Raw genomic sequence first — 26,190 nt, 5'->3', positions numbered from 1 at the left:
CGAGTTTAAAAGTAGAACAWTTTCCGCCATCCACTTCCTTATGTCTGAAACACAGGCTTCCAGGGAGGGCAATTTTGGGGTTTCACCATGTTTCATCAAAATGTACAGCTGTGTGTCGTCCACATAGCAGTGAAAGTTAACACGTTTCCAAATGACATTACCAAGAGGTAAAATACATAGTGAAAACAATAGTGGTCCTAAAACYGAGCCTTGAGGAACACCGAAATTTACAGTTGATTTGTCAGAGGACAAACCATCTACAGAGACAAACMYATATCTTTCTGACAGATAAGATCTAAGCCAGGCCAGAACTTGTCGGTGTAGACCAATTTGGGTTTCCAATCTCTCCAAAAGACTGTGGTGGCCAATGGTATCAAAAGCAGTACTAAAGTGTAGGATCACGAGGACAGATGCAGAGCCTCGGTCTGAAGCCATTAAAAGGTCATTTACCACCTTCACAAGTGCAGTCTCAGTGCTATGATGGGGTCTAACACCAGACTGAAGCATTTCATATACATTGTCTGTCTTCAGAAAGGCAGTGAGTTGCTGCGCAACAGCTTTTTKATTTTTTTTTMAGAGGAATGGAAGATTCGGGTACAGGCCAATTTAAAAAATATATATTTTCTGGGTCAAGGTTTGGCTTTTTCAAGAGAGGCTTTATTACTGACACTTTTAGTGAGTTTGGTACACATCCGGTGGATAAAGAGKCYTTTATTATGTTCAATATASGAGGGTCAAGCACAGGAAGCAGCTCTTTCAGTAGTTTAGTTGGAATAGGYTKCAGTATGCAGCTTGAAGGTTTAGAGGCCATGACTATTTTCATCAATGTGTCAAGAGATATAGTATTAAAAAACTTGAGTGTCTCCCTTGATCCTAGGTCCAGGAAGTGTTGTGCAGATTCAGGACAACTGAGCTTTGGAGGAATACGCAGATTMAAAGAGGAGTCCGTAATTTGCTTTCTAATGATCATGATCTTTTCCTCAAAGAAGTTCATGAATTTATCACTGCTGAAGTGAAAGRCGTTGTCTCTTGGGGAATGCTGCTTTTTAGMTAGCTTTGCGACAGTATCAAAAATAAATTTAGGATTGTTCTTATTTTCCTCAATTAAGTTGGAAAAATAGGATGATCGAGRAGCAGTGAGGGCTCTTCGATACTGCACGGTACTGTCTAGCCAAGCTAGTCGGAAGACTTCCAGTTTGGTGTAGCGCCATTTACATTCCAATTTTCTGGAAGCTTGCTTCAGAGCTCGGGTATTTTCTGTATACCAGGGAGCTAGTTTCTAATGACAAATGTTTTTTGTTTTTAGGGGTGCGACTGCATCCAGGGTATTATGCAAGGTTAAATTAAGTTCCTCAGTTAGGTGGTTAACCGMTTTTTTATTCTGACGTCCTTYGGTAGGTGGAGGGWGTCTGGAAGGGCATCTAGGAATCTTTGGGTTGTCCGAGAATTTATAGCACGGCTTTTGATGATCCTTGGTTGGGGTCTGAACAGATTATTTGTTGCGATTGCAAACGTAATAAAATGGTGGTCTGATAGTCCAGGATTATGGGGYAAAACATTAAGAACCACAACAAGATCACCCTGTTGCAGGAGAACTTTCCTGCAATGCTGGACATTTCAAACTTGTAGTGTATTTGAGGTTTAAAAAGGCTTCTGAAGTTTTTAATTTCCACTTTGAAATTTCATACATTTTCGTAAGGGAAAATCAGGTATCAACCKCTACCAAAATGTCCATTAATTATAGTCCACATAATAATTCACATTTCCTGTTGCTGRYGGATTATTTTCCTCTGTAGCAAACTGGCTCAAATGGAGATCCTACATCTGTACACACATCCATGCACTCTTGCACGCACATTCACACGCACACTAAACTGCTTCCTGCCTCTGATTGCTATTTCCTGCGCTTGTCACCAGTGTCTTGCCCTGGTCTCATTATAGATCCCGTGTCTCATCGTACTGTCTCTCATCCTAACGTAAACAAGAAAAAGAGCTACTGCAACCCTCCCCTTCAATCCCCTTCAAAYCTCCTCTACAATCAGATACACGACTTGCAAAACTGAATGGCCTTTACATTTCATCAGGAGCTTTACCTTTGGTGTGACATGAATGTGGTGCTCTCTTCTTTCTCTAGGCTATGACATGTCTACGTTCATCAGACGTTACGGCCGCTACCTCAATGAGAGGGCCTTTGCCTACCGCCAGATGGCTTTCGACTTCACCAAAGTCAAGAAAGGGTCAGTCACTTCCCTGTCTCTCTTCGTCACTGAGGCCCACCTGTCGTTCACCTRGTCACTGAGGCCCACCTCGTACTGTCGTTCACCTCGTCACTGAGGCCCACCTGTCGTTCGCCTCGTCACTGAGGCCCACCTCATACTGTCATTCACCTCATCACTGAGGACATTTTGTAATTTACCTCATCCATGAGGCCCTCGTTATGCTTTCCCCTGTGTGTTTCCTCCACAGTGCTGAAGGGGTGATGAGGACAATGGCTCCAGACAAGCTGTTAAAAGGCATGCCCGTCCTGCAGACCCAGATCGACACACTGCTGGAGTTTGATGTGAGTTGGACATGCAGTTTATCATTGATCTGTTTACAACTGTCTGTCTGCCTGTCTGTCTGTCTGTGGGCCTTTGGTCATTTGTGAATTAGCTGACCACTGTACTATGTCAGGTCACAAAGAATACTGTTAACCAACTGTTTATTTTCCTGTGTTACATTTTCTCTCTCTCTCAATAGCAATGATGCTATTTGTTCTATTGACCCTGACATTTCTGTGGGGGTGAACAATGTTTTAGTACAGCAGAATATTGCTGGAGTTTAATGCATCTTCTGTTGAACTACATAAATGAAACGCTTTTGAAAGGTCTCTCTTTCTCTCCCAGGTCCACCCCAAGGAGCTGAATAACCCTATCATCAACGCAGCGTTCCTGCTGCTCTTCAAGGATCTGGTCAAGCTGTTTGCCTCCTACAACGATGGGGTCATTAATCTATTAGGTGAGCTAGACATGTCATTGTGTGCTTCCCAAATGGCACCTTATTTCCTTTATAGTGCACTACTTTTGACCAGAGACCTATGGGCCCTGGTCAAAAGTAGTGTACTATTAAGGGAAAAGGGTGCCATTTGGGAAGCAGACCAATTAAAAGATAAGTTACTTCCTTTCACCGTGTAGCGATTTAGAAGATGTTGTTATTCTTAACAACTGTTAAATGTCTGTAGAGAAATACTTTAAGATGAAGAAGAGCGACTGCAAGGAGGCCTTGGAGATCTATAAGAGGTTCCTGACCAGGGTCACCAAGATCGGAGAGTTCATGAAGCTCGCTGAGGTAAAGGAAACTTCTTAACGGATTAGGCTGTATTCTAACTAACTTATATCCAAGTGAAACTCACACCGAGCTTGCTCACATACAGTGTCTCTCTATTTTGAACGTAAGGTTATGATGCACGGATATGATTGTGAAGTTGTCTCTTGTGTGTGTTTTGTTCCACAGACAGTCGGTGTCGAAAAAAATGACATTCCAGACATCAACTATGTAAGTCACTGGTCTTTGTGCTTTCTCTCTGGAAGGATAATGGCATAGTTGTAACACACACACACACATCCATCCTAATCTCCCCCCTGCGATCCCAGTGTCTGCACCCTCGAGTGGTGACGAACCTCATAGACTCAGACGATGAGGACTGTCCCTTTAAGCCTATCGAGGACCCGGTAACCATAGAGACATGGAGTGGCTTGGCAGAGTGCCTGTTTGGGAGGATGGGGTTTTGGCATGGGATAATTCTACAGACTGACACTTCTGACTGCAGTGCATTTCTGTGTGTTTATTTGCATGTGTGTGTGCTTCCGTGCACAAACGACTGAAGAGTTTAAGTWAAATGTTCCTTAACACTTCATTCTACAGGCCGTTGAGTTTATAGAAAAGTGGGGTAGTGGGATGAGTTAAAAATMAAGGGTCTGGAGTGGTGCTGCCATAMAAATAGAATTGGYTGCTGTGTTATTTGAAGTGTTGGCATGCAGATGAGTAAGGAAGTCAGTCACATAAACCTGTTGTTTCTGTGTCTCTGATTGGTTCTCTCTTCTCTGACCCTCAGGCTCCCAGTAGCATCCTGGAGTCTCTGGAGACACACATGAACAGCTTGGAGGGGAAGAAGGGGTAAGAGGACCCTCTCTAACCACACCATTTCAAAAAGAGCTAAAATGCGGAAATGGCTCTCTTGGTGTCTGTACACAGAGAAAATCTGAATTGAGAAATGAGAGGGTGAGAAACTAGATAGACTCATAACTTGGGCTCTATTCACCTTATTTAGCCCTGCCCACTTGACCCTGTTCCTGATCGAATGCAGCCTGGTCTCATAGACTAGATGTAACATAGTAAATGTAAATCCGGGACAYTATGATWTATTACGTTTGGTATGTTTATATAAGACAAATGGTTACTTAAGGAAAAAACGAAAGTAGGGTGGTTGGTCAGGGTGGATGGGTGAGCGTATAATGCYAACGTTTAGCAYACCAAAGTCTACAAGTTTGAWMSWCATGATGGACAACGTTAGCATTTTAGCTAATTAGCAACTTTTCAACTACGTACAACTTTTAAGCTGCTTTGCAACTACTTAGCATGTTAACTAACCATTCCCCAACCCTAAKCTTAACCCTTTTAGCTAAACCTTGTAGCTAACCCTTCCCCTAACCTTAACCCTTTAACCTAACTCCTAAACTTAACCTTAACCCCTAGTCTAGCTAACTTTAGCCACCTAGCTAGAATTCGTAACATATCATACGTTTTGCAAATTCAGAACATATAAAACGAATTGTAATTGGTAACATATCTTACAAAATGAGTGATGGACATCCACAAATGAATACATACAATATGAAACTTAACTTATCATACTAAATGGAGTGTCTCGGATTTACTTACAGAAACATACGAAATGCACTGAGATCAGGCTGGTTTTCCTCCTTCCAGCCCATTCATAAATAAGCAAAACTATCGTTAAATATGAATTACATTTGTTAAAACTATGAAATAACGAGCACAGAATTTGAAATATATGATAATTATATGCTGAGGAATATTATTGAAAAAAATGYTGCTTGTTTTCACGTAGTAAGAACACTTCATAATATTAGACTGTATATAATGCTCATTATCCATACAGGCTATCCCTTTTCAATCAAAGATCAATTATTGAACTGACAGTGTTGTTAGCCACAGAATATCAATGACAAAATACAGAAACTGTGCCAAAATGTTTTATGTAGATAACATTAGGATATTTGCCATCTGAGAATGCTAATTTGGTAATTTCAGCGTCCAAGTGCTATTACTAGTCTACGTGATAACAATCATTTAAATTTTCCAATAATTTCAGTCAACATAGAATTAACATATCTTTCAAATGTGCACATTATTTATGTGTTTTGAGAAATGTAATCCCTATTTAATGATGGTTCGCTTGTTTGTGAATGGGTGGCAGGCTGAATCCTGTCCCAACACCACAGTTCCCAAGACCGTTTTGTGTTATCTTTTCCTTTAATCCTTCTTCTCTCTTTGTTCCTTTCTGTTCATCATTGGGGATCAAAGTGAAGGGTGAGCAGGAACGATTTCTTTGGGGTTTGACAGATGAGTTTATTGTAAAGTCATGAAAATAAGTTTWAAAGATCATTTAAATGTAGATGACTTCAGCTGTGAAAGGTGATATCTAGCACMGATGAAATTTAAATATGAACTATTCCGTCTCTCTTTCAGGTCTCCAACAAAGGTGAGTTGAAGATTACAAATGATTTTCCCTGCCTTTCTATTTCTGGTTATATGTCGACACATAGATAGTAATAAGGCTCTCCCTCTCTATTCCAGGGGTCCCCCACCAATAACGTGTCCCCGACCTCCACCCCCGCCAAATCTGCAGCCGCTGTGCCCACCCTAGTGCCGCCACCCGAAGAAGCCACTGAGTGAGTGACTACTTCCTCTGCCTACCACAGTTTACCTCGTCACCTCAGGGATTTCCTCAGTTCTGGCATTCAACCATTCTATCTGTTCCATTTATTTGGTAAAACTGTGAATAAGAGTCCATTATTCCTTCCCCTTCCATTCTCTCTCTATCCCTCTATCTCTCTCTAGTTCTCTGTTTGATCTGGACCCTCTGTCCTCCTCTGGTCCGTCAGCAGGAGCCTCAGCAGCCCCTATGTCCTGGGGAGGTAATGTCCCACATCAAAACTTGATAGTTTAATTCTTAATTAAAACTTACTGGTAGTTCCATTATCTAATTAACATGAATATAATTGCATTTTCCTCCATCACRTTCTCCCATGCTGTTCTGGGGATGCTGCCACAGACCTCCTTGGATCAGGTGAGTGTTATCCCACAGTGCCCCTGGCTTTAACCTCTCTAGTGTATTAACATTAACAGAGCGTGTCATCTCTAGATCTCCCAATGTGTTTCATAGTGTTGCTCTAGTCTCAATAGTCTATTTCTCTCTCTTTGTTTCTCTCTGCTCTCTATCCCTCCCTCCCATCCCCTGGTTTGGTTCATTCGGGGGCTTTAATTCTGGGGTTGATTTTGTTTTTCGGTTGTTTCTTTGAAATTGGGTTGATTTGATACCTTCATTTGGTTCTAACGGGGCCTTTCTGGTTGCTTTGGTTKCTATGGGGTATTTTGGGGGATGATTTCTGGGGGTTGTTTTGGTACCTTGTTTTGGGTTTGGTTGGTACACCACGTGGGTACCTGCAGAAATGGGCGAGTCCATGCTTCCTGACCCCACCCTCGCTGTAGACACCGCTCCCTCTCCCGCGGGGGTAACGCCCACCCCTGTAGCCGCAGAGCCAGGAGTCACTCTGGCTCCTCCCCCTAGTGCGGCCGCCACCACCTCCTCCGGTGCGACGAATATGGATCTGCTGGGAGGTCAGTGGGCTTCTGGAGGATTCCCAACCACAGAATCTCTGCTGGACAGCTCAARCCCAACCAACCCTCCACATYCACACACAGGAGATACAGTGTAGTGTTCTCTACATGCATGTACACACACTAATGCATATGTTTAGTCTCTGCATGTACATACACACAGTGACCCAGATACCCCAAAACAAACACATCCATTTGGGAAGAACATGGCAAGCAACACACATACTGGTATGCATTTTGTACATCTTATGCTCATTGACACAGATCTACACACAGAGACAAGCATGCTCACACTTGTAGACCCACTCAGACATGCTACCCATACATTTTCACATGCTTCATTTTGTTTGATAGTCCGACAGCTTTTCCTTAACTTCAGAGAAAAGCCAATCTATCAAACAGACTCATGTTCTTTATTGCCGCCTAAAAGACACATTGCTTTGCTTCTGGTTTCATTCTGTGGCCTGCTTGTCCAGTTATGTAGTGCAACAGACCTAGTTACCYCTTTCTAGTTTAGTTGTAGCTAAAGCCCGCCTTCCATAGGCCTTGCTGTGCCTCCTGTCTGTATTCTCATTTATCCTTCYCCGGTCAATCATTCATGCCACAAAGTAAATGTTTTGTAACTAATCTAAACTGAATTTATTACAGTAATCAAAAGATGGCTCAGTTAAATAGTATCTCTCTGCAATATATCTCTCTGCAATAAAATAAGTATATTACATATCTTATGCCTGACATTACATTACAAGTATTTAATATAGGTACACTATATTAAGTAAATGAAATACCTAACAAAGTAAAAGTAGTATTTCTAAACTCTGCTGAGGCACAGACCATCTTTTAGGTGGCTTCTTCCTGTTCTGACTTACTCTCTTTCTTGTCTGTCTTGTTTCTTTTCTCTGTTCTCTCCGTATCTCTCGCTGTACCTCGCTCTCTGTCGTCTGTGTGTGTGTTGGGTATCAGATGCGTTTTCCACCCCTGCTCCCGCCTCTGATGCCGCGGCCGAGGGCGGGGCCCCGGCCTCCACGCCAACCCCAGCTGCCGACGCCGCAGCCGGTGGGTTACAGGACSTGTGTCTGCCTGTGTAAATGGCTGTGTGTATATTTTTGTGGCTGTACTCGAGTGCTCGGTGCATCCATGCTTATGTGTTTGTGTGTGTGGAGAGTGTGTTCCAACAGTTGATCCCTTTGCTGTGAGTGGGTGTAGCTAGTTTCCCTAGAAAGGTGCTGCTGTTGGTTGTTTCTGGGCATGGCTGTTGCTGTTACTATGGAGATTGTTGCTGAGGTTGATTTTAGGACAGTGGTTGACCACCATGATAGATACCACCTGGGGTTTCCTTTCACTCTGTAAATCCCAAAATGCATCTGCAAGCTCTGTGGTTACACTCTGTAAATCTGGTCTAGTATGGGTATTTCAGAGAGTATAATGAGAGAGTGTGAATACTACTAATACTGCTTTCTCCAATATGTTTCCCTCTTTTCACAAATCGTGTTCTTTTCTTATCATTTTTCATGCTTATTTTCCAGATTCTCTTGATCATACGGTACTTCATAGTGTTTTACATGTACTSTATGTTTATGAAGAATATGGAGCGGTGAACTCCCTAATTAAGCTCGTATCTTCAGAATTTCAGCCGAATGCACCTATTCCTCCTCCCTATTTCACAGAATATAGCTCTTGCCATACCTCTAGGTTTATTTCARACTGTGTTATGGTGGTTGTGTAATATCTCCATCCCCCTTGTCATCCCCTCCCTGGTTCTTTCCTCCCAAAGACCCCTTTGCCCCCACTGGTAGCAGCTCAAATGCAGTAGGCCCAGGGCTGGACCTGTTTGCCATGATGCCWATGGAGAACAACTGCTTTAACTCAGTGGCGCCCCCTCCTGCCCCCTCATCCYCCATCGCAGCACCCATCCCCCRCACCACCCCATCGATAGACCTCTTCAGTGGTAAATGTTTACACGTGTGTGGTACTTTTTTAACCTTTTCTTTTCTTCTCTTTTGTCCTTGTCCTCTACTCTGCATCTGTGTCCTGTCCTCTCCTGCATTTTACCCGTCAACTGCATTGTTCCTTTCTCTTTGTGAGGCTAACTTGCACATATCAAGCTTCCTTGGATGCATTCTCCCCAGGTGCCTCTCTGCTCCTGCATTGGCTTTCAATCACAATTGTTAATCTAATGAGTCATTGTTTGTAGTCTGCTGTTCTCATTTAAATTGTGTGTGTGTGTTGTGTACTTGTCCTGTAGCTATGTTTGATTCAATGCCAGATCCAAGCTTCACCAAAGCAGACCCTGCCCCCAGTGTTGACATGTTTGGAGCAGGTACCCAAACTCACTCCATCTGCCTTCTTTCTCAGCATGTGTTTGGAGTGCTGTTTTTTATATGTACATTTGTGCATTATTGTAATTCAAGGATACTTATTGTATTTTGTTGTTTGTGTGAGTTTGTTTAGTTGGTATGGGTTTGTTTGATTGTGTGATGTACGTGTGAATTATACTGTGACATTTGCACATAATTCACACACTGTGTGTTCTACCCCTCCTCTACCCCTCCCCTTATAGCAGATGCATTCTCCTCCCCTGCCCCCTTCCTCTCCTCAGACCCCCCAACGGACAAGGGGGCGATCATGGACATGTTTGGGGGTGGGTAAATGTACACCCTCCCCCCACCTCTCACTATCCCCCTTGCTGCTGGTCGACGGTCTTCAAATGAGTGGCCTTTTGTAAAAATCTTTCTAAGCAGGAAAGCCCTAACTTTAACTGATTATTTGATTGATTATTTTCATGTTATTCACCTTCATCAGCATTTCTCGTTCCGTTTCTCTGTATGTTTTTGGTGACCCATAAAGTTGTTACTGTAGTTAAGGAGTTAGCTGTGMTATTCAGGATGGACTGACTTTTCAACGTCCTCTACAATTTTTTGAGTTTGTATCACTTAGTAGATGTAGACTTGTCACAGCATATTGGGATCAAAGGAGTTTCTATTGGTGTGTTTGAGACTATTGGTGTGTACGTGTGTTTACCTGTGTATGTCTACTGTCCTATCTGACAWTGATAACGCTGTTCTATCTGTTTGGCGTTCCTAGTGTGGAGCCGATGGCTGACTTCTTAACTCTTCTCTGCCCTCATGCTGCACTGTTAATGGCTTGGCCCACCTTGGCCTGGTATGGTTTGGTTTGACCCATTAGACTCCACCGGTGGAGAAACCCAACCTGCTGCACCTGCAGCTGCCTCTGGTGCTGAGCTGATGGCAGGTAATGTACCTACCGATGCACYACACACCCACGAGGCATGACACAAACAACAGGCATGAACATTCACATTGTATGCAAGACATATAACAGTAAATACACCACATATAGGGTTACAAAGGTAGGGTGTATTACTGGAAACTTTCTAAATTTACCAGTAAACGACCAGAATCTTTGGTTACTTTGAAGGTTTATTTGGATTTCTATCAGATGACATCTAGTGGCCTTTTTGGGTACTTCAGATACATAATATCATGTAATATAATCTTATTCATATGTATATTAGATATAGATTAGGTTATTCGATTATTAATAATTGTGAATAATAATGATAATAAATATAGTAATTCTATATCATTATTTATATATATATATAATGTATATATATATTACAACACACACACACACGGAATCATGTAGTAACCAAAAATAGTGTTAAACAAAACAAAATATATTTTCGATTCTTCAAATTAGCCACCCTTTGATGACAGCTTTGCACACTCTTAGTATTCTCTCAACCAGCTTCATGAGGTAGTCACCTGGAATGTATTTCAATTGACAGGTGTGCCTTGTTAAGTTAATTTGTGGAATTTCTTTCCTTCTTAATGCATTTGAGCCAATCAGTTATGTTGTGACAAGGTAGGGGTGGTATACAGAAGATAGCCCTATTTGGTAAAAGATCAAGTCCATATTATGGCATGAACAGCTGAAATAAGCAAAGAGTAACAACAGTCCATCATTASTTTAAGACATGAAGGTCAGTCAATACAGAAAATGTCAAGAACTTTGAAAGTTTCTTCAAGTGCAGTCACAAAAACCATTAAGCGCTATGATGAAACCGGATCTCATGAGGACCGTCACAGGAAAGGAAGACCCAGAGTTACCTCTGCTGCGGAGAATAAGTTCATTAGAGTTACCAGCCTCAGAAATTGCAGCCCAAATAAATGTTTCAGAGTTCAAGTAACAGACACATCTCAACATCAACTGTTCAGAGGAAACTGCGTGAATCAGGCCTTCATGGTCGAGTTGCTGCAAGGAAACCAATAAAAAGAAAAGACTTGCTTGGGTCACGAGCAACAGACACGGTGAAATCTGTCCTTTGGTCTGATGAGTCCAAATTTGAGATTTTTGGTTCCAACCGCCGTGTCTTTGTGAGACGCAGAGTAGGTGAAAGGATGATCTCCACATGTGTGGTTCCCACCGTGAAGCATAGAGGAGGTGGTGTGGGGGTGCTGGTGACACTGTCAGTGATTTATTTAAAATTCAAGGCACACTTAACTAGCAMGGCTACCACAGCATTCTGCAGCGATACGCCATCCCATGTGGTTTGCGCGTAGTGGGACTATCATTTGTTTTTCAACAGAACAATAACCCAAAAAAACCGACATCCTCCCAGACTGCGGTTGTTTGTACAGTTTTATATAGAATACGTAGTGGTACTTCAGCGTTTGAAATTTCCCCAAGGGATGAACCAGACTTGTGGTAGGGTCTACAACTTTTTTCTGAGTCTTGGTCCTATTTACTTTTGATTTCCCATGATGTCAAGCCAAAAGAGGCAACTGAGTTTGAAGGTATGCCTTTGGAAATACACTCCCACAGGCTTACACCCTCAATTGACTCAAAATTGATGTCAATTAGCCTCATCAGAAGCTTCTAAACAGCCAGACAATTCATTCCTGAATGTCCAAGCTTGTTTAAACGCACAGTCAACTTATGATTATGTAAACGTCTACCCACAGAATTGTGACTACAGGAAGATAAATCTGTCTGCTAAACAATTGTTGCGAAAAATTACTTGTGTCATGCACGAAGTAGATTCCTAAACCGACTTGCCAAAAGACTCATAGTCTTGTTAACACAGAAAATTTGTTGGATGGCTTTGACAAAAACAAGTTTTAATGACTCCAACCTAAGTGTATGTAAACTTCCGACTTCAACTGTACATATGAGATAAGTAATGCGAGATACGTAAACATTATTAAAGTGGCATTATTAAAGTGACTAGTGTTCCATTTATTAAAGTGGCCAATGATATCATTTACATTTACATTTAAGTCATTTAGCAGACGCTCTTATCCAGAGCGACTTACAAGTTGGAGTCTGTAGGTAGGCATCCGCCTCTCTGTGCTAGTGATGGCTGTTAAACAATCTGATGGCCTTGAGATAGAAGCTGTTTTTCAATCTCTCTGTCCCATTTTTGATGCACCTGTACTGACCTCGCCTTCTGGATGGAAGCGGGGTGAACAGGCAGTGGCTTCGGTGGTTAATGACCTTGATTATATTTTTTGCCSTCCTGTGACATCGGGTGTTGTAGGTGTCCTGGAGGGKAGGTAAGGGCTATTTTGACCAAGATGGGAGAGTGATGGAGTGCTGCATCAGATGACCTGGCCTCCACAATCACCCAACCTCAACCCAATTGAGTTGGACCACAGAGTGAAGAAAAAGCAGCCAAGAAGTGCTCAGCATATGTGGGAACTCCTTCAAGACCATTGAAAATGCATTCCTCATGAAGCTGGTTGAGAGAATTCCAAGAGTGTGCAAAGCTGTCATCAAGAGTGTGCAAAGCTGTCATCAAGAGTGTGCAAAGCTGTCATCAAGAGTGTGCAAAGCTGTCATCAAGGCAAAGTGTGGCTACTTTGAAGAATTTCAAGTATAAAATATATTTAGATTTGTTTAACACTTTTTTTGGTTACTACCTGATTCCATGTGTTATTTCATAGTTGTGATGTCTTCACTATTATTCTACAATGTATAAAATAGTAAAAATAAAGAAAAATTCTTGAATGAGTACGTGTGTCCAAACTTTTGACTGGTACTGTATATGAACATGTCTGTCTGAATGAATACATCCTGAGTGTATGTAACTTGTGAACATACCTTGGTTTTATGGCCATTCCACATGCACATGCTGTTGTGTATGGTCATTCTCATTCTAGATTATTTCCATAGTTGTCTCTCTCTCTGTTGGTGTGTTCATTGGTTGACTTTTTCACATTTTACTGTGGCAACTTTCCCTGTGCTTACCAGGTTTATGATCAAGGCTGTCACTGCCATGCATGTTATGTAAATGACGATTTGCAAGTACTACTGCTTAAGCCTTAACTCTCTCTCTCCTCCATCTCTCTTTCTCTCGCAACATTTGTCATCTCTCAACTCACTCCATTATTTTTCCCTCCACTACTGTCCTTCTGTCCCTTTCTTCTTACCCTTACATCCTCTCCTTCTCTTTCCCTCCCTCCCTCTGTTCTCTCTCTTTCCCGCTGCACTTTATCTCACTCACTCGCGCGCTCTCTCACAATCTTTGTCCTCTCTCACTTTCTATTTCTCTCTCTTTCTCTCTCGTCCCTCTATTGCTCCTCTCTCTCTCCATCTGGCTCTGGGGCTGGCTCATTGCTTGCTTCCTGCTCTCTGATTGGGTGAGTGTTCTGGCTCATTGATGTGCTGTTTCCCACAGTGCATTGCTGCATTGCAGTAAGAGAGCAACTGCTGCTGTTCTTTTCCCTCTGCTCTGACAGATGCCTAATAAATAGGGTGTGTGAGATGCTCACATCACAATGCCCATTTAGCTTGGTACTGCCTCCTCCCTCTAGAGTAGTGGCTGCATCCTTACTGTCACCAAGATACAAAGGATGATGCCCCYTCTCAAACAAGCTAGCTAATAGGATAGTAATACTATTTAGTAGAGTTGAGTAGACAGCATATTTATGCTGTTGATTTATATTACATGGAGAGTATCACTTTAACTGTGTGTGAGTGTGTGTGTTGAGGCACAGTATAAGCCCTCAGTCATACTGAGTATCAGTATGAGGACTTGCCTCTTGTTAACATTCCAATGTTGTGCTCCTCTCTGATCACTGTTGTCATGGAGACCCTCTCGATGGGTTGTCATGGTAATCCCACTCGTAAGGAGGACCCCTCTGTTATGATCAGAGAGGATTATTGTGGCTGTTTCTCACTTCTCTCTCTCTCTCTCTCTCTCTCCCTCCCTCTCCCCCCTCCACTCCATTCCTATCTCTCCCCCCTCCTATGTGTCTCCTGTAGCGTTTGATGGTCTAGGGGATGTTTTGATGCCTTCTATGACACCCCAGGCCGTGGCAGCCTCGTCTCCAGTTAAATCTATGGGAGGAGACCTGGACGCCACCATGGCTAGCATGGCTAGCAGTAAGTCTCTGAACAGAGTCTCTGAGCAGACACAGGACAGGGATTCTCAATTTGGCCTGAATAATTTCAGCATCATGGTGCTGTCCATCTATGCATAGACATGTTCCTATAACCAATCTCACCTTATTGTAACGTTACTTACACTCAGTGGACCATTTATTAGGTACACCCATCTAGTACTGGGTCAGACCCCCCTTTGCCTCTAGAACAGCCTGAATTATTTGGGGCACCGTTGACACCAGGCAGGATGGGGCCATGGACTCGTGCTGCTTATGCCAAATCCTGACTCTGCCATCAGCATGGCACAACARGAAACCGGGATTCCTCGGACCAGGCAGTGGTCCACTCCTCAATTGTCCAGTGTTGGTGATCGTGTGCCCACTGGAGCCGCTTTGTTTTTAGCTGATCGGGGTGGAACCCTGTGTGGCCGTCTACAGCAATAGCCCATCCGTGACAAGGACCGYCGGGTTGTGCGTTCTGAGATGCCGTTCTGCACACCTCAGTTGTACTGCGCCGRTATTTGCCTGTTTGTAACKCACCTGTTAGCTTGCACCGACGATCATAGCAAGCTCAAAGTCGCTTAGGTCACTTGTTTTGCCCAATCTAACGTTCAATTGAAATGTAACTGAATGCTTCGATGCCTGTCTGCCTACTTTGTATGGCAAGCCATGGCCACGTGACTCAACGTCTGTAGGAGCGAACATTTTCCATGAACGGCTACTGAGTGTACATGGTAGTTACATAGCCAGATACAGTAGAGGTACATCATGTTACATAGCCAGATACAGTAGAGGTACATAATGTTACATAGCCAGAATACAGTAGAGGTACATAATGTTACATAGCCAGATACAGATAGAGGTACATAATGTTACATAGCCAGATACAGAAGAGGTACATAATGTTACATAGCCAGATACAGTTTAGAGGTACATAATGTTACAATAGCCAGATACAGAAGAGGTACATAATGTTACATAGCCAGATACAGACAGAGGTACATAATGTTACATAGCCAGATACAGTAAGAGGTACATAATGTTACATAGCCAGATACAGAAGAGGTACATAATGTTACATAGCCAGATTTACAGAAGATGGTTACAAATATGTTACATATGCCAGATACAGTAAGAGGTACATAATGTTACATAGCTAAGGATACTTGTATAGAGTACATACTTGTTACATAGCCCAATACAGTAGAGGTACCATCATGTTACATAAGCCAGATATCAGTAGAGGTACATAATGTTACATAGCCAGATACAGAAGAGGTACATAATTGTATCATAGCCAGATACAGAAGAAGGTACATAATGTTACATAGCCAATACTAGGTAATTACTAATTAGATTGTGGATCTCATTGTACATTTAGCCAGATACAGAAGAGGTACATAATGTTACATAGCCAGATACAGTGTAATTACAGTAGAGGTATCATAATGTTACTCAGTAGCCATGATTACAGTGTAATTACAGTAGAGGTACATAATGTTACATAGCCAGATACATGTGTAATAAGTAGAGTACATAATGTTACATAGCCAGATACAGTGTAATTACCAGTAGAGGTACAATAATGTTACATAGCCAGATACAGTGTAAATGGGTACATAATGTTAACATAGCCCAGATTACAGATAGAGGTACATAATTTTACATAGCCAGATACAGTAGAGGTACATAATGTTACATAGCCAGATACATGTAGGTACATAATGTTACATAGCCTAGTAGATTACCAGATAGAGAGGTACATCATGTTACATAGCCAGATACAGAAAAGGTACATAAGTTACATAGCCTAGATTACAGTAAGAGGTACATACTGTTACATAGCCAGATATACAGTAGAGGTACATAATCGTTACATACCCAGATACAGTAGAGGTACATAATGTTACATAGTCCAGTACCAGTAGAGTACATAAGTTTACATAGCCAGATACAGTAGAGGTACATCAATGTTACTATAGCATGATTACTGCTATAGGTACTGAGTACATCATGTTACATAGCCAGATACAGGTATAGAGGTACATAATGTTACCATAGCCAGATACAGAAGATCATGTACATTAATGTTACAATAGCCAGATACAGTGTAATTACAGTAGAGGTATGAATGTTACATAGCCAGATACAGTGTAATTACATTAGAGGTTATAAATATTACATAGCCCAGAAATACAATTTAATACAGTAGAGGTACAATAATATTACATAGTACTTGCAACTGTTATAAGATATTAAATGTACAATATTCTGTCTGACTGGGAAATGTCTTATTTTCTCTCTTTCAGATCTGGGAATGGGGAGCCAAAAAATGTACGTTTTTCCTGTTTTGAGTATGTGTTACTGTGTGTTTCGACATGTCATTTAATGTCATGGATTACAATCACATAGCATTTTCCAAGCGCTCAATGAGCTTTACATTTTAAGAGGTTGGGGGCCTCTGTCTTTTCTTCCTCTTTCTATTTGCTTACTGACTGATTGACATCTCTTCCGCAGGGGGGAGAACACGATGGGAAGCGGAGGCTGGTCAACTCCTCAGGTAGCTCCTCCAAGTTGGGGCGCTCCCATGGTAAATCTGGTCTTTGTCATATAGCATGGAGTGCAGCCACATGGCAGTGACAGGCATGGCATGGAGCCAATCACACGCACCTCTCCTCTCTGACTCTCCAGGGTGGTCCAATCACATTTGGAATATGGACATTAGGAATTTGGTGTTTGGTTTAAAGGGGTGAACATTTTGTGGGAAAACTAAGGGGTTGGACTGGGAATACTGGAGAGCTCTGAGCGGGCTGAGGTTTGTCCCAAACCAAGGAGCTGCTTGTGAAACCACTTCCCTCCTTTTCTTCCCTTAAAGTTCTTGTCAGGACCCGGTGTGAGAAACAGTCACTAATAGTCGGCAGAACCCAGAAGATGAGGCAGATACAGCAGTACTAGAGACGGTGGTTTAATCAAAGCAAAAGATCTTCAGGCAAAAAATATAAKTCCACAACGTCAAAAGTAAAGCCAAGAGAAAAAATGGATATCCTCCAAAATACAATGAAAATCCACAAAGTGGTAAGAACAGCAGGAAAAAACAAACCTCAAAAGACTAATCAAAAATAAACAAGAACAAAACCAGAGTACCTCTGGAAAATCCAACAAGAGAAATATATGTTCACAGCATGGCTGGGGCTGGGTGCTAACATACAAACACTGAGCAAAGAACTGAGGAACACTAAGGGTTTAAATACCTGCAAAGAAATAAGGCACAGGTGCAAATAATAATTAGACCAAGGGAAAAACAAAAGGTTKAAAAAAGGCGCAATGGGGGCATCTAGTGACCAAAACAATCCTGGCCAAATCCTGACAGTTCTGACCTCAAACAAGCCACCTGACCCCAAAATGCCCCGTTCATCTGCATATTTCCTTATTTCAACCCCCATTTTTTTTTAGCAATAGCTCCTCTTCCCAGTGTCCAAACGAAACACAATACAAAACAATACAAATTTAGATCGCTTTATCTTCATAATATAATTGCTGCACTAACCATTAGCCCAAAAAGCTTTTGCTATAGGGTCTGTAGTTACTGTATTAACCCATGGCTTCAGCTGTTCATTTAGCCAAAGCCTCACCACTGACATGAATATCAGATAATCAGTTGCTGATTTAAACTGGCTTGCCTGATCATGTATTCTTATGATTGACCCTGTGGTCTTCAAATGCTTCAAATCACCTGAACCTGATTTTAGAGGTTAGGTTAGTGTTTTTATGTACTGTGCTTTGCTGTTCTCTCTCTGTGTGTGTGCGTGCGTGCTTCTTAAAACGTTTTTTTTATGATGTCTTTTTCTATGTTTTCTATGTGTGCGTGTCAGTGATATGTCTGTGTGTTTGTTGTTGCAGTGTTGTCTTTACTGTGCCTGTGTTGTATGTAGTGTGGTAATGTCCCACCTCCTCTCCCCCACTCCACACCCCTAGAACGTTCCAATGGGATCCCCTTCTTTTATGGGGTCTTACCAAGGATTCAGCATGGTAAGACCACCCCGCCCTCAACCTAGGACCATTAGGAGCACCTAAGATGGCCAATGACCCCTTTAGGTGGCCCATGTACGCATCTCTAAAATGGCTGCCATAGTGTCTGACTGTTTCCTCTTTCTCAGGGCGGGGCGGCTGGCGCTGGAGCTCCCATGATGCCCATGGTTAGGCCAGGCTTTGGAGCCCCTGCAACCCCAGGAGCACCGGTAAGACACACACAGACACACACACACACACAGAGTACACACAGACACACACAGAGTACACACAGACACACACCAGAGTCACACAGGAACACACACAGAGTACACACACACACACAGAGTACACACAGACAGACACACACACACACACACACACACACACACAGACACACCTATTTCATGAAACACTGTTCCCTGTGACAGATGGGATCTCCAGGGATGGCCGGGAGTCCGAGGAGGCCTCCTCCTCCCAAGAATGCCTTGGATGACCTCAACATCAAGGACTTCATGTAAACCCCTCTAACCCATCCCTCTGAGGTAGGGTTAGTGGCACCAAACGACATGCACACAATGCAATGAAAAGAGCCAGTTACATAATAACATTGTGGTAATCATCCCTCTCTCTGCCTCTGTCTCTTCTCTCCAGAGGTTGTTGTTATGTCTGGAGCTGTGGATGTGGATGTGTGCACCCCCCGTCTCCCTCCTGTCACGCCCCAGCCCCTTCAGCCAATCAACCATCAGCACTACGACCCCTGTCCTCGGACTTCCCCGTAACCTCTCTGTCTGCTGTTGTAGCAAAAACCGTGGCTGTGAGTCATAGATACAGAAAACTAAACTGTGTATGAGTGTGTGTGTACTTCAATGTTATCCTTTACCTAAACTAAGAAAAAAAATTACCATAAAAAATGAGTGTATTTAGATTTGTTCTGGAACTCCCATGTGTCAGCTGACCTGGAATGGTGGATCTGTGTTGATTTTCTTGCGCGTTTCCCAGACGAGGATTGTGTTGTTAACCGTGGACTGTGTTCGGTGTGTGTAAACCTCACTGGCCAATCCCTGCCCTATCCTCTCCCTCACTATCCAATCAAATTCTGTATATTGCTGTCTTTCTAACATCATTCAACACTTAGTTGTACTCTTCTCCATTAATTGATCCACCCAGCCTCTTTGAGAACAGATACAGTTATATTGATGAATATTGAAATATGTACAACTGTCACCACAAATCTGGGTTTACGAGATGACAAATCATATGACAAAATGTTGTTTTTATTTTGTCTGTTTTTTTGATTGTGTGTTACATGCAACATTTGTGGACTATGTTCAAATTGACATATGCATTTTAGAATATTTTTAAGTATAGATTATACATATATTTCTTTAATCTTTATTTTGAGAGAAAATGTATCATATTTTAGTTATGTCTATGAATTCTAAGGTTTTAAAAAATTCAAGCAGTTTTGAAAAATATCTCATCTGTATTTGGAGGCAGTACTGAATGCAAACTCAGCCCCCAGTGTTTACTGTGGCTCTCCCTGTTGGTGCGGAGTGTTACTGCATTTGACTATGTCAAGTGAAGTTGATCTAGGCTGCATCCAAATACTTTAAAAAATCCAAATGTACTTGTCTCCTTTACTTAACGGCCAATTATCTGAATTGATAGGTGAAAGGCAATTGGTGAAACCAACCAGTGGTCATGAAATGAAGGAGACAAGGAAAGAAGGTTTGTAAATATTGTTGGGACACAGCCCATGTCAACCTAAAGGCTTAGGTGGCAAACTCATTCCACGGAGGACCGAGTGTCTGCAGATTTTCGCTCCTACTTTGTACTTGATTTATGAATTAAGGTCACTAATTAGTAAGGAACTCCCCACACATGGTTGTCTAGGGCTTAATTGAAAGGACAAACCAAAAAAACAGCAGACACTAGGCACTTCATGGAATGATTTTGACAACCCTGACCTAAGGTCATTGTGGAGCTGTGATCAGTAGAGTTGTATTGTCTCCCGTAGCAACACTTCAGAGGTGTTGGGAACTCGTTAGCTGTAAACCGCTCAGATATACAATGGATGTTCCATGTGTTGTTTTTCTTCCAAAGTGACTATCTTAATCTGTTGTGAAAAAAAGTATTGACAAAGAAAAAGAGGAATAAAACGTATAAAATAAAAAATGTGGATAACAATATTTGCTATATATTTGGTTGAAGGCAGTGTTTGGTTCTTGGATGGCATCACTCTTCTCTCCCCCACTTGCATGTGAGTCCCTTGAGATGCAATAAAATAGAAATACACTGATGGAAAGACTTCAGGCCTCATCACTTATGTCTCCACTGTTGTCATTCATACTTGAACATGTTCAGTCCATCACAAGTTTTTTGGTATTCAATGGTAGGTTTTAATATAAAGACATTTTATTTTTGTATTTTTTTTTACATCACTGTTGATCCAATTTTTTTCCAAGCAAAATGTATGTTTAGGCGATATTCAACAAAATACACATTTACACTCAAAATATAGACCCTGGAAAAAAATATTCTGATAACTATTATAACCCTTATTTGCACCCAAACAGAGCATTGGCTAGATAACTGAATCATGTAGAGACACTAAAAACAAAGATTTACCCAAGAAAAATCATCACCAACGGAACTCATCTTAGCACCCATATTATGTGCACGATGGGTATTTCTTGGGGGAAAAAACACACAAAAACCACATGAGACAAAGAAACCTGTTTTTAGCGCATCATAGAATTTTGAGACCTCAGTCTGGATAGGGATCTGTTTGATTGACCAGAGCAAGAAAATCCTCCCATATTCCAAAGTTCTATTCCATCTGATCTGTCTGTGCTGGACATTGGTTAGTTTGTCCACCACCACCTCAGCGCTTTGAGGTCTCAGTGAAAAGCGATACATGGATGCATATCTTATTGTTTTCTTACTCTGATCAGTCTGACATATCCCTGGTGTCTCAGGCCTCCCTACACATGCTGGGATCCCCATGGATCCAGTGGCAAATCTGAGCGTATTTAGGCGGAGTGATCCTCACTGCCACATTATAGTCCCTCTGTTCACCCCCGTCTCCGTCCACCCAGCGGTGCCCTGAGAACACCCCGATAACCTTCCGCTGCCACTTCCCCTTATTGGACCCCACCACTTCCTGTCTGAGGCGGATGTATACACCAGCGCCTGACGCCCCCTGCTGGGCATCACAATGCTGATACAACAGGTCGTCTGACTCCTCCGTCACTGAACAGAAGCGATAGACCACCTTTTCCCCCTCTCTGTCCTTTTGTCCTCCCTCTGGCTCGTTGTCGAACCCTGAGAAGTGGATGCGACCCAAGGGGAGGGGCTTTGTAGCGGCCACTACACCCAGTGTCATGTGCTTCTGTTTAATTGGCTGTTTGAGCTCCAGGAGGGCGTAGTCGTAGTTGTGGGATATGGCGTTGGTTCTATCTCCTGTGTGTATCCAACCTTTGGGGATGTGGGTTTGTTTTACGCGTGTCCAGTGGAAGGAGGGCTGAGTTTTGGGTTCGGTGCTGCGTTGTACACGGCTGCTTCTGCTACCTTTCCTTCTCTGCCTACCCCCTCCTTGTCCCCTCTCCTTCTCCATGTTCCCTCCTTCACCTCCCTCTGCTCCAGTCTCATCAACCCTGTTCTGTTTCTCCCTTTCTCCCTTCCTCCTTCTCTGCCTCCCTCCTCTCCGTCTCTGCTCCTGTCTCGGTTCTTCTCCGTCTATCCCATTCCCTTTCTCCCCTTCTCCTACCACTTCCTCTCCTCCTCCTCTCCTCCCCCCTCTCCTCCTCCCACCCCTCCTACCTCGTTTAGATTTGACCTGTAGGACCCCCACTTTCAGCCTGCGGACCCCCTGCAGGTAGTCCTTCCCATCGTGGACGCAGTGGGCCGCCGTCAGTATGTGTTTTTCAGACACTTGGACCCCGGAGCAGCCCGTGGACAGGCGGACCGCCGTGGAGAACGGGTAGCTGGTGATGAAGTGGCTGTCCGAGATGACAAAGCGTCCGTCCTCGCCGTACACCTGACGTTTCCTGCGAGTATGTGAGGGGGTGTGTAAGGGCGTGTGTGAGGTTGTGTCATTCAGGCCCTGCAGCGTGACGTTGCTGTGTGTGCGCGTGCCATTCTCGTACACCGTCTCGTATCCCAGCATGCTCTCCAGTGTGGCCCAGTCGGGAGGGGGGAGGGCGCTCTGACACTTTATCCCACACCCCCCCTCCTCATCCTCACCTGCCCCCTCGACCTTCCCACCAAATGTGGGGCTCTGCAGATGCACAGTGTCCCTGTCCAGAATTAACGGGACCCTTTGCATGGACCAGCCATACTCTTCATCAACACCATCACCGTGGCCCCGCCAGGGAAGAACACACAGGGGCAGGGCACAGAGCAGCAGCAGACACGGGGGAAAGGGAGTCATCGCACTGCTCCACCAGGGCCTAAAAGACAGAGAGAGGAAGGAAGATTGCGCAAAAAGAAACAGGTGACTGGTGTATAAGATGAGGCCAGCAGAGGGCGCTCAATCCCCTACAGTCCTCACCAACTGCTTGAGTGTTATTGAAGTATTCTCTCTGCAAAAGCGTTGTCACCGGCAGATAGCGCTGGTGGTGAAGTCCATTTCGTTGGTGGCAGAGGGTGGGAAATTGTTACATTTGATTGGCTCCAACAATAGCCTAAATTCCTCTGATGATTCCATGTTTTACAACTATTCTCTACACAAGGAAAATATGATCATACCAAGCTTAAATTCAAATAAATGATTTGTTTGAATGCAGCACAAATTCAAAAGCTTGATAAGAAAATCATCAGGGGTATGAGAGTGACCAGGAATATGATTTGTTTAATAAGTCAACGAATTATGATTAGAGGAATTACTGGATATATCAGAGTTAGTCTAATGGTGATGGTGATAAAACTCTGAGACTTTCTCACATTGGTCATAGTAGCCTAATCACACAAAGCAAATTAAATGATGCAACTGTAAGAGTGGAAATTGGATGTGATAATCATTGATTAGTAATGCCTGATGTGTCTATACATTCCCGTCTGTCACGTGAATGTATTGAAATGGTAGTTGCTTCTAGAGTTAACAAAACAATCATACCTGCAAGCATTCGAAAATAAAAGTTGGAGAAGTCAGCAAAATTCCTCTTTAAAAAAAAAAAGGGTATTTTATCCAGTCGGGTACCAGTCAGTGCGTAAAAGACCGCGTCCCATCATCGCCCGCGCGTCAAACAACCGGAACGCAATGAAAAGCCGTGAGCGAGATCTTCACTGCACTGAGATTTGTCCATGATGAAGAAAACATTTGATGGAAAAAGGTGCCGCTCGTTCATGTTACAAGACGAGACCGGGGGAGGTACTCCCCGGTGATGAGGAAAGCGATGAGAAGGACGACTGAAGTTTAATTCAGCTATTGAGCCCGTGAACTGTGGAATTCCTGTTCAAAAGTAGGAAAATCATATAAAACGTGTAATTGGTTGTTTTCAGCTCCCATAAACGTATTTTCATTCCCCACCTCACACATCCAGTCGAGTTGCTTTGAATTAAGCTATATATCCTGCATTCCTGCCTTGTTGCTGACTGATAACTTTAGGATACGTTATAATTAACCAGATCAGACATCAACCTGACCAGCAGCTTTGATTTGTTTTATGACAACATAACTAATTGAATGGCAGCCTTTGAGTTTGTGTGGCATATCTTTGTGTGTTTTCAGTGTCTGTAGGCAAAACTGTAAATCCAGATGTGTCAGCCAGGTAACCTTTGATGGCTTGTGGCTTCACACACTGCTGAGCAGTCTCCCTATCAGAGGCAGATGATCTGGGGTGGACACACACACACACACACACACACACACACACACACACACAACACACACACACACACACACACACACACACACACACACACACACACACACACACACACACACACAGGAACGATAAAAGTCAACAGAAAACTGATATTGATTCAGCCCTGGACCTCCTTAGATCTAAAGTAACAACCTGCATTTCAACTCCAGCAGATTTATTACGACAACTGCTTGGCCTACTGAATGTACAGGCACTCAACTCATTCACCAAATGAACTCCCTTCCTCTTCCTCCCCCTCCTTCCTCCCCACTCCCCTTCCTCCTGCTTTCCTTTTTAATACATAGTATTGCAGTGACCAGTGTTCACAATCAAAGATCCTTTAAGTCATTCACAGAGATCTTTGGCTGGTTAATGTTACCACATACTTCTGCCCTAACATGTAACTTCTTGTGGATGTGTGAATCTACATTTTAGTCATTTAGCAGACACTCTTATCCAGAACGACTTACAGTTAGTGCGTTCATCTTAAGAACGCTAGGTGGGAAAACCACATATCACAAGCATAGTAAGTTAATTTTTTCTCAATAAAGTAGGGGGGGTTCACGTGCAATGGTCGAGGTGAGGTGGGGGATTATTTAAGATACTCTTTGAAGAGGTAGGGTTTCAGGACTCTGCTGTCCTAGCTTCAGTGGGAAGCTGGTTCCACCATTGGGGAAGAGCTTGGACCTGGCTGAGCAGGAGCTGCCTTACCATAAGGGTGGAGGGCCAAGAAACCAGGGGTGGCAGAACGGAGTACTCAGGTTGGGATGTAGGGTTTGAGCATAGCCTGAAGGTAGGGAGGGGCAGTTTCTCTTGCTGCTCCGTAGGCAGGTACCATGGTCTTGTAGTGGATGTGAGCATCGACTGGAAGCCAGTGGAGTGTGCGGAGGAGTGTGGTGACATGGGAGAACTTGTTCTTATGCTGTGTTCGTTTCTCTAGGGGTCCCAAAGAGCCAGTGCAACAAATCTGAACAAAGCATGGCATTATAAGGCTTTTAAGGATATAAAAAAACTGTTTGCCTTTTCCTTTCTGTGTAGCAATACCCCATGTCTTGGCCTAAACACACAGACAACATTGGAAGCTAGTTGTAGGAGTTAAAGGAGGGTGGGCTCATTGTAATGGCTGGAATGGAATAAATGGAACGGTATCAAAGATATGGAAAACATGTTTGATTCCATTCCATTAATACCATTCCAGCCATTACAATGAGCCCACCCTCCTTTAACTCCTCCCACCGACCTCCACACACACACATGCACACACATATCCTCTTTATGGGTGGAGCCTGGTAGATTTCTGCCATGGGTTGATTGCCATTGGTTGACAATAATTTCAAAGGGCTCCTTTCCTTTACTAGGCTACCCGACCATGTTCATCTACTCACAACTTACTGTATTTCCAGCCCTCAAACAGTGGTGAATGGAAAGATAAATCTTTTACACAAAACACCAAAAAGTGTAATGACATTAAGGCTAATGTCATTAGGCCCGAATTTATGCGTCCACTGCTGTCCGCATGCGTCTCTGTGTCGGCCACGCATCTCTGCCTTGATAAAATATCAGTGTTCTCATCGGAAAAACATAGCATTTTGGCACGTAGGCTATCATATTTCAAGTCCTTTCGCAAATGTTTCATGCCTCTGACATGCAGTAATGACAAATAATGGTGAAATAGCCTACAGTTTTCGTCACCTTTTGTTTGAACTATTGTGATGTTTTACCGGTACGGATCACCCCCACTATTTATTTTGCCGGGATTCCGTACTGGACGGTACCACCTTACTTTCACCCGTTGTTACCATAACTCCTTAACGTTAAATGTCATACTGATAGTGAGAGCAAAAATGATGTACAGCAGAGTAGAGAGAACACATTGTGTGTGCATGCGTGTACTTTCTATTTCCCTTCTATTTAATCCCTCCCTAGTGAGATGTGCCAGATTGTCTCTGATTAGAGAGATGATAATCACTCCAGTGTGGGTTTGAAACAATAATGTGCAA

General features: G+C 43.0%; 2 protein-coding genes and 1 long non-coding RNA gene across 3 annotated transcripts in view; 2 read left to right on the top strand and 1 right to left on the bottom strand.

Annotated features, from left to right (window-relative positions):
• The window catches only part of LOC112070611 (clathrin coat assembly protein AP180), a 32,043-nt gene extending 11,421 nt beyond the window's left edge, over positions 1-20,622 (top strand). Inside the window, exons 5-27 of the mRNA XM_070439053.1 lie at positions 2,135-2,237; positions 2,467-2,560; positions 2,886-2,997; positions 3,221-3,327; positions 3,493-3,534; positions 4,094-4,155; positions 5,587-5,592; positions 5,752-5,764; positions 5,860-5,954; positions 6,124-6,200; positions 6,338-6,352; positions 7,867-7,959; positions 8,678-8,851; positions 9,149-9,223; positions 9,464-9,544; positions 10,090-10,155; positions 14,194-14,313; positions 16,622-16,646; positions 16,830-16,902; positions 18,288-18,341; positions 18,470-18,550; positions 18,752-18,865; positions 18,975-20,622. Coding sequence (XP_070295154.1) covers positions 2,135-2,237; positions 2,467-2,560; positions 2,886-2,997; positions 3,221-3,327; positions 3,493-3,534; positions 4,094-4,155; positions 5,587-5,592; positions 5,752-5,764; positions 5,860-5,954; positions 6,124-6,200; positions 6,338-6,352; positions 7,867-7,959; positions 8,678-8,851; positions 9,149-9,223; positions 9,464-9,544; positions 10,090-10,155; positions 14,194-14,313; positions 16,622-16,646; positions 16,830-16,902; positions 18,288-18,341; positions 18,470-18,550; positions 18,752-18,841 — 1,658 coding nt within the window. The 3' untranslated portion in view covers positions 18,842-18,865; positions 18,975-20,622. The remainder of the gene's footprint in view (positions 1-2,134; positions 2,238-2,466; positions 2,561-2,885; positions 2,998-3,220; positions 3,328-3,492; positions 3,535-4,093; positions 4,156-5,586; positions 5,593-5,751; positions 5,765-5,859; positions 5,955-6,123; positions 6,201-6,337; positions 6,353-7,866; positions 7,960-8,677; positions 8,852-9,148; positions 9,224-9,463; positions 9,545-10,089; positions 10,156-14,193; positions 14,314-16,621; positions 16,647-16,829; positions 16,903-18,287; positions 18,342-18,469; positions 18,551-18,751; positions 18,866-18,974) is intronic.
• Positions 15,691-16,440, top strand: LOC139024338 (uncharacterized). Its single transcript, XR_011475624.1, has 3 exons — positions 15,691-15,752; positions 15,803-15,830; positions 16,422-16,440. It is a non-coding gene; the product is annotated as an uncharacterized lncRNA (long non-coding RNA).
• On the bottom strand, positions 20,206-23,889 carry LOC112070612 (inactive serine protease 35-like). The gene is made up of 2 exons (XM_024138040.2): positions 23,440-23,889; positions 20,206-22,774 (listed from the first exon to the last, which is right to left on the bottom strand). Exon 2 carries the CDS (start codon positions 22,753-22,755, stop codon positions 21,298-21,300), a length of 1,458 nt encoding a protein of 485 aa, XP_023993808.1. The 5' UTR covers positions 22,756-22,774; positions 23,440-23,889; the 3' UTR covers positions 20,206-21,297.
• Between the last annotated feature and the right edge of the window lie 2,301 nt (positions 23,890-26,190).

This window comes from Salvelinus sp. IW2-2015, unplaced genomic scaffold, assembly GCF_002910315.2.
Source record: "Salvelinus sp. IW2-2015 unplaced genomic scaffold, ASM291031v2 Un_scaffold1379, whole genome shotgun sequence".
Lineage (NCBI taxonomy): Eukaryota > Metazoa > Chordata > Actinopteri > Salmoniformes > Salmonidae > Salvelinus > Salvelinus sp. IW2-2015.
This window is presented reverse-complemented; position numbering and strand designations above follow the sequence as displayed.

What these genes read in the sequence shown, in the direction of transcription:
- LOC112070612 (XM_024138040.2), bottom strand. Translation starts at nt 22,755, where the DNA reads ATGACTCCCTTTCCCCCGTGTCTGCTGCTGCTCTGTGCCCTGCCCCTG.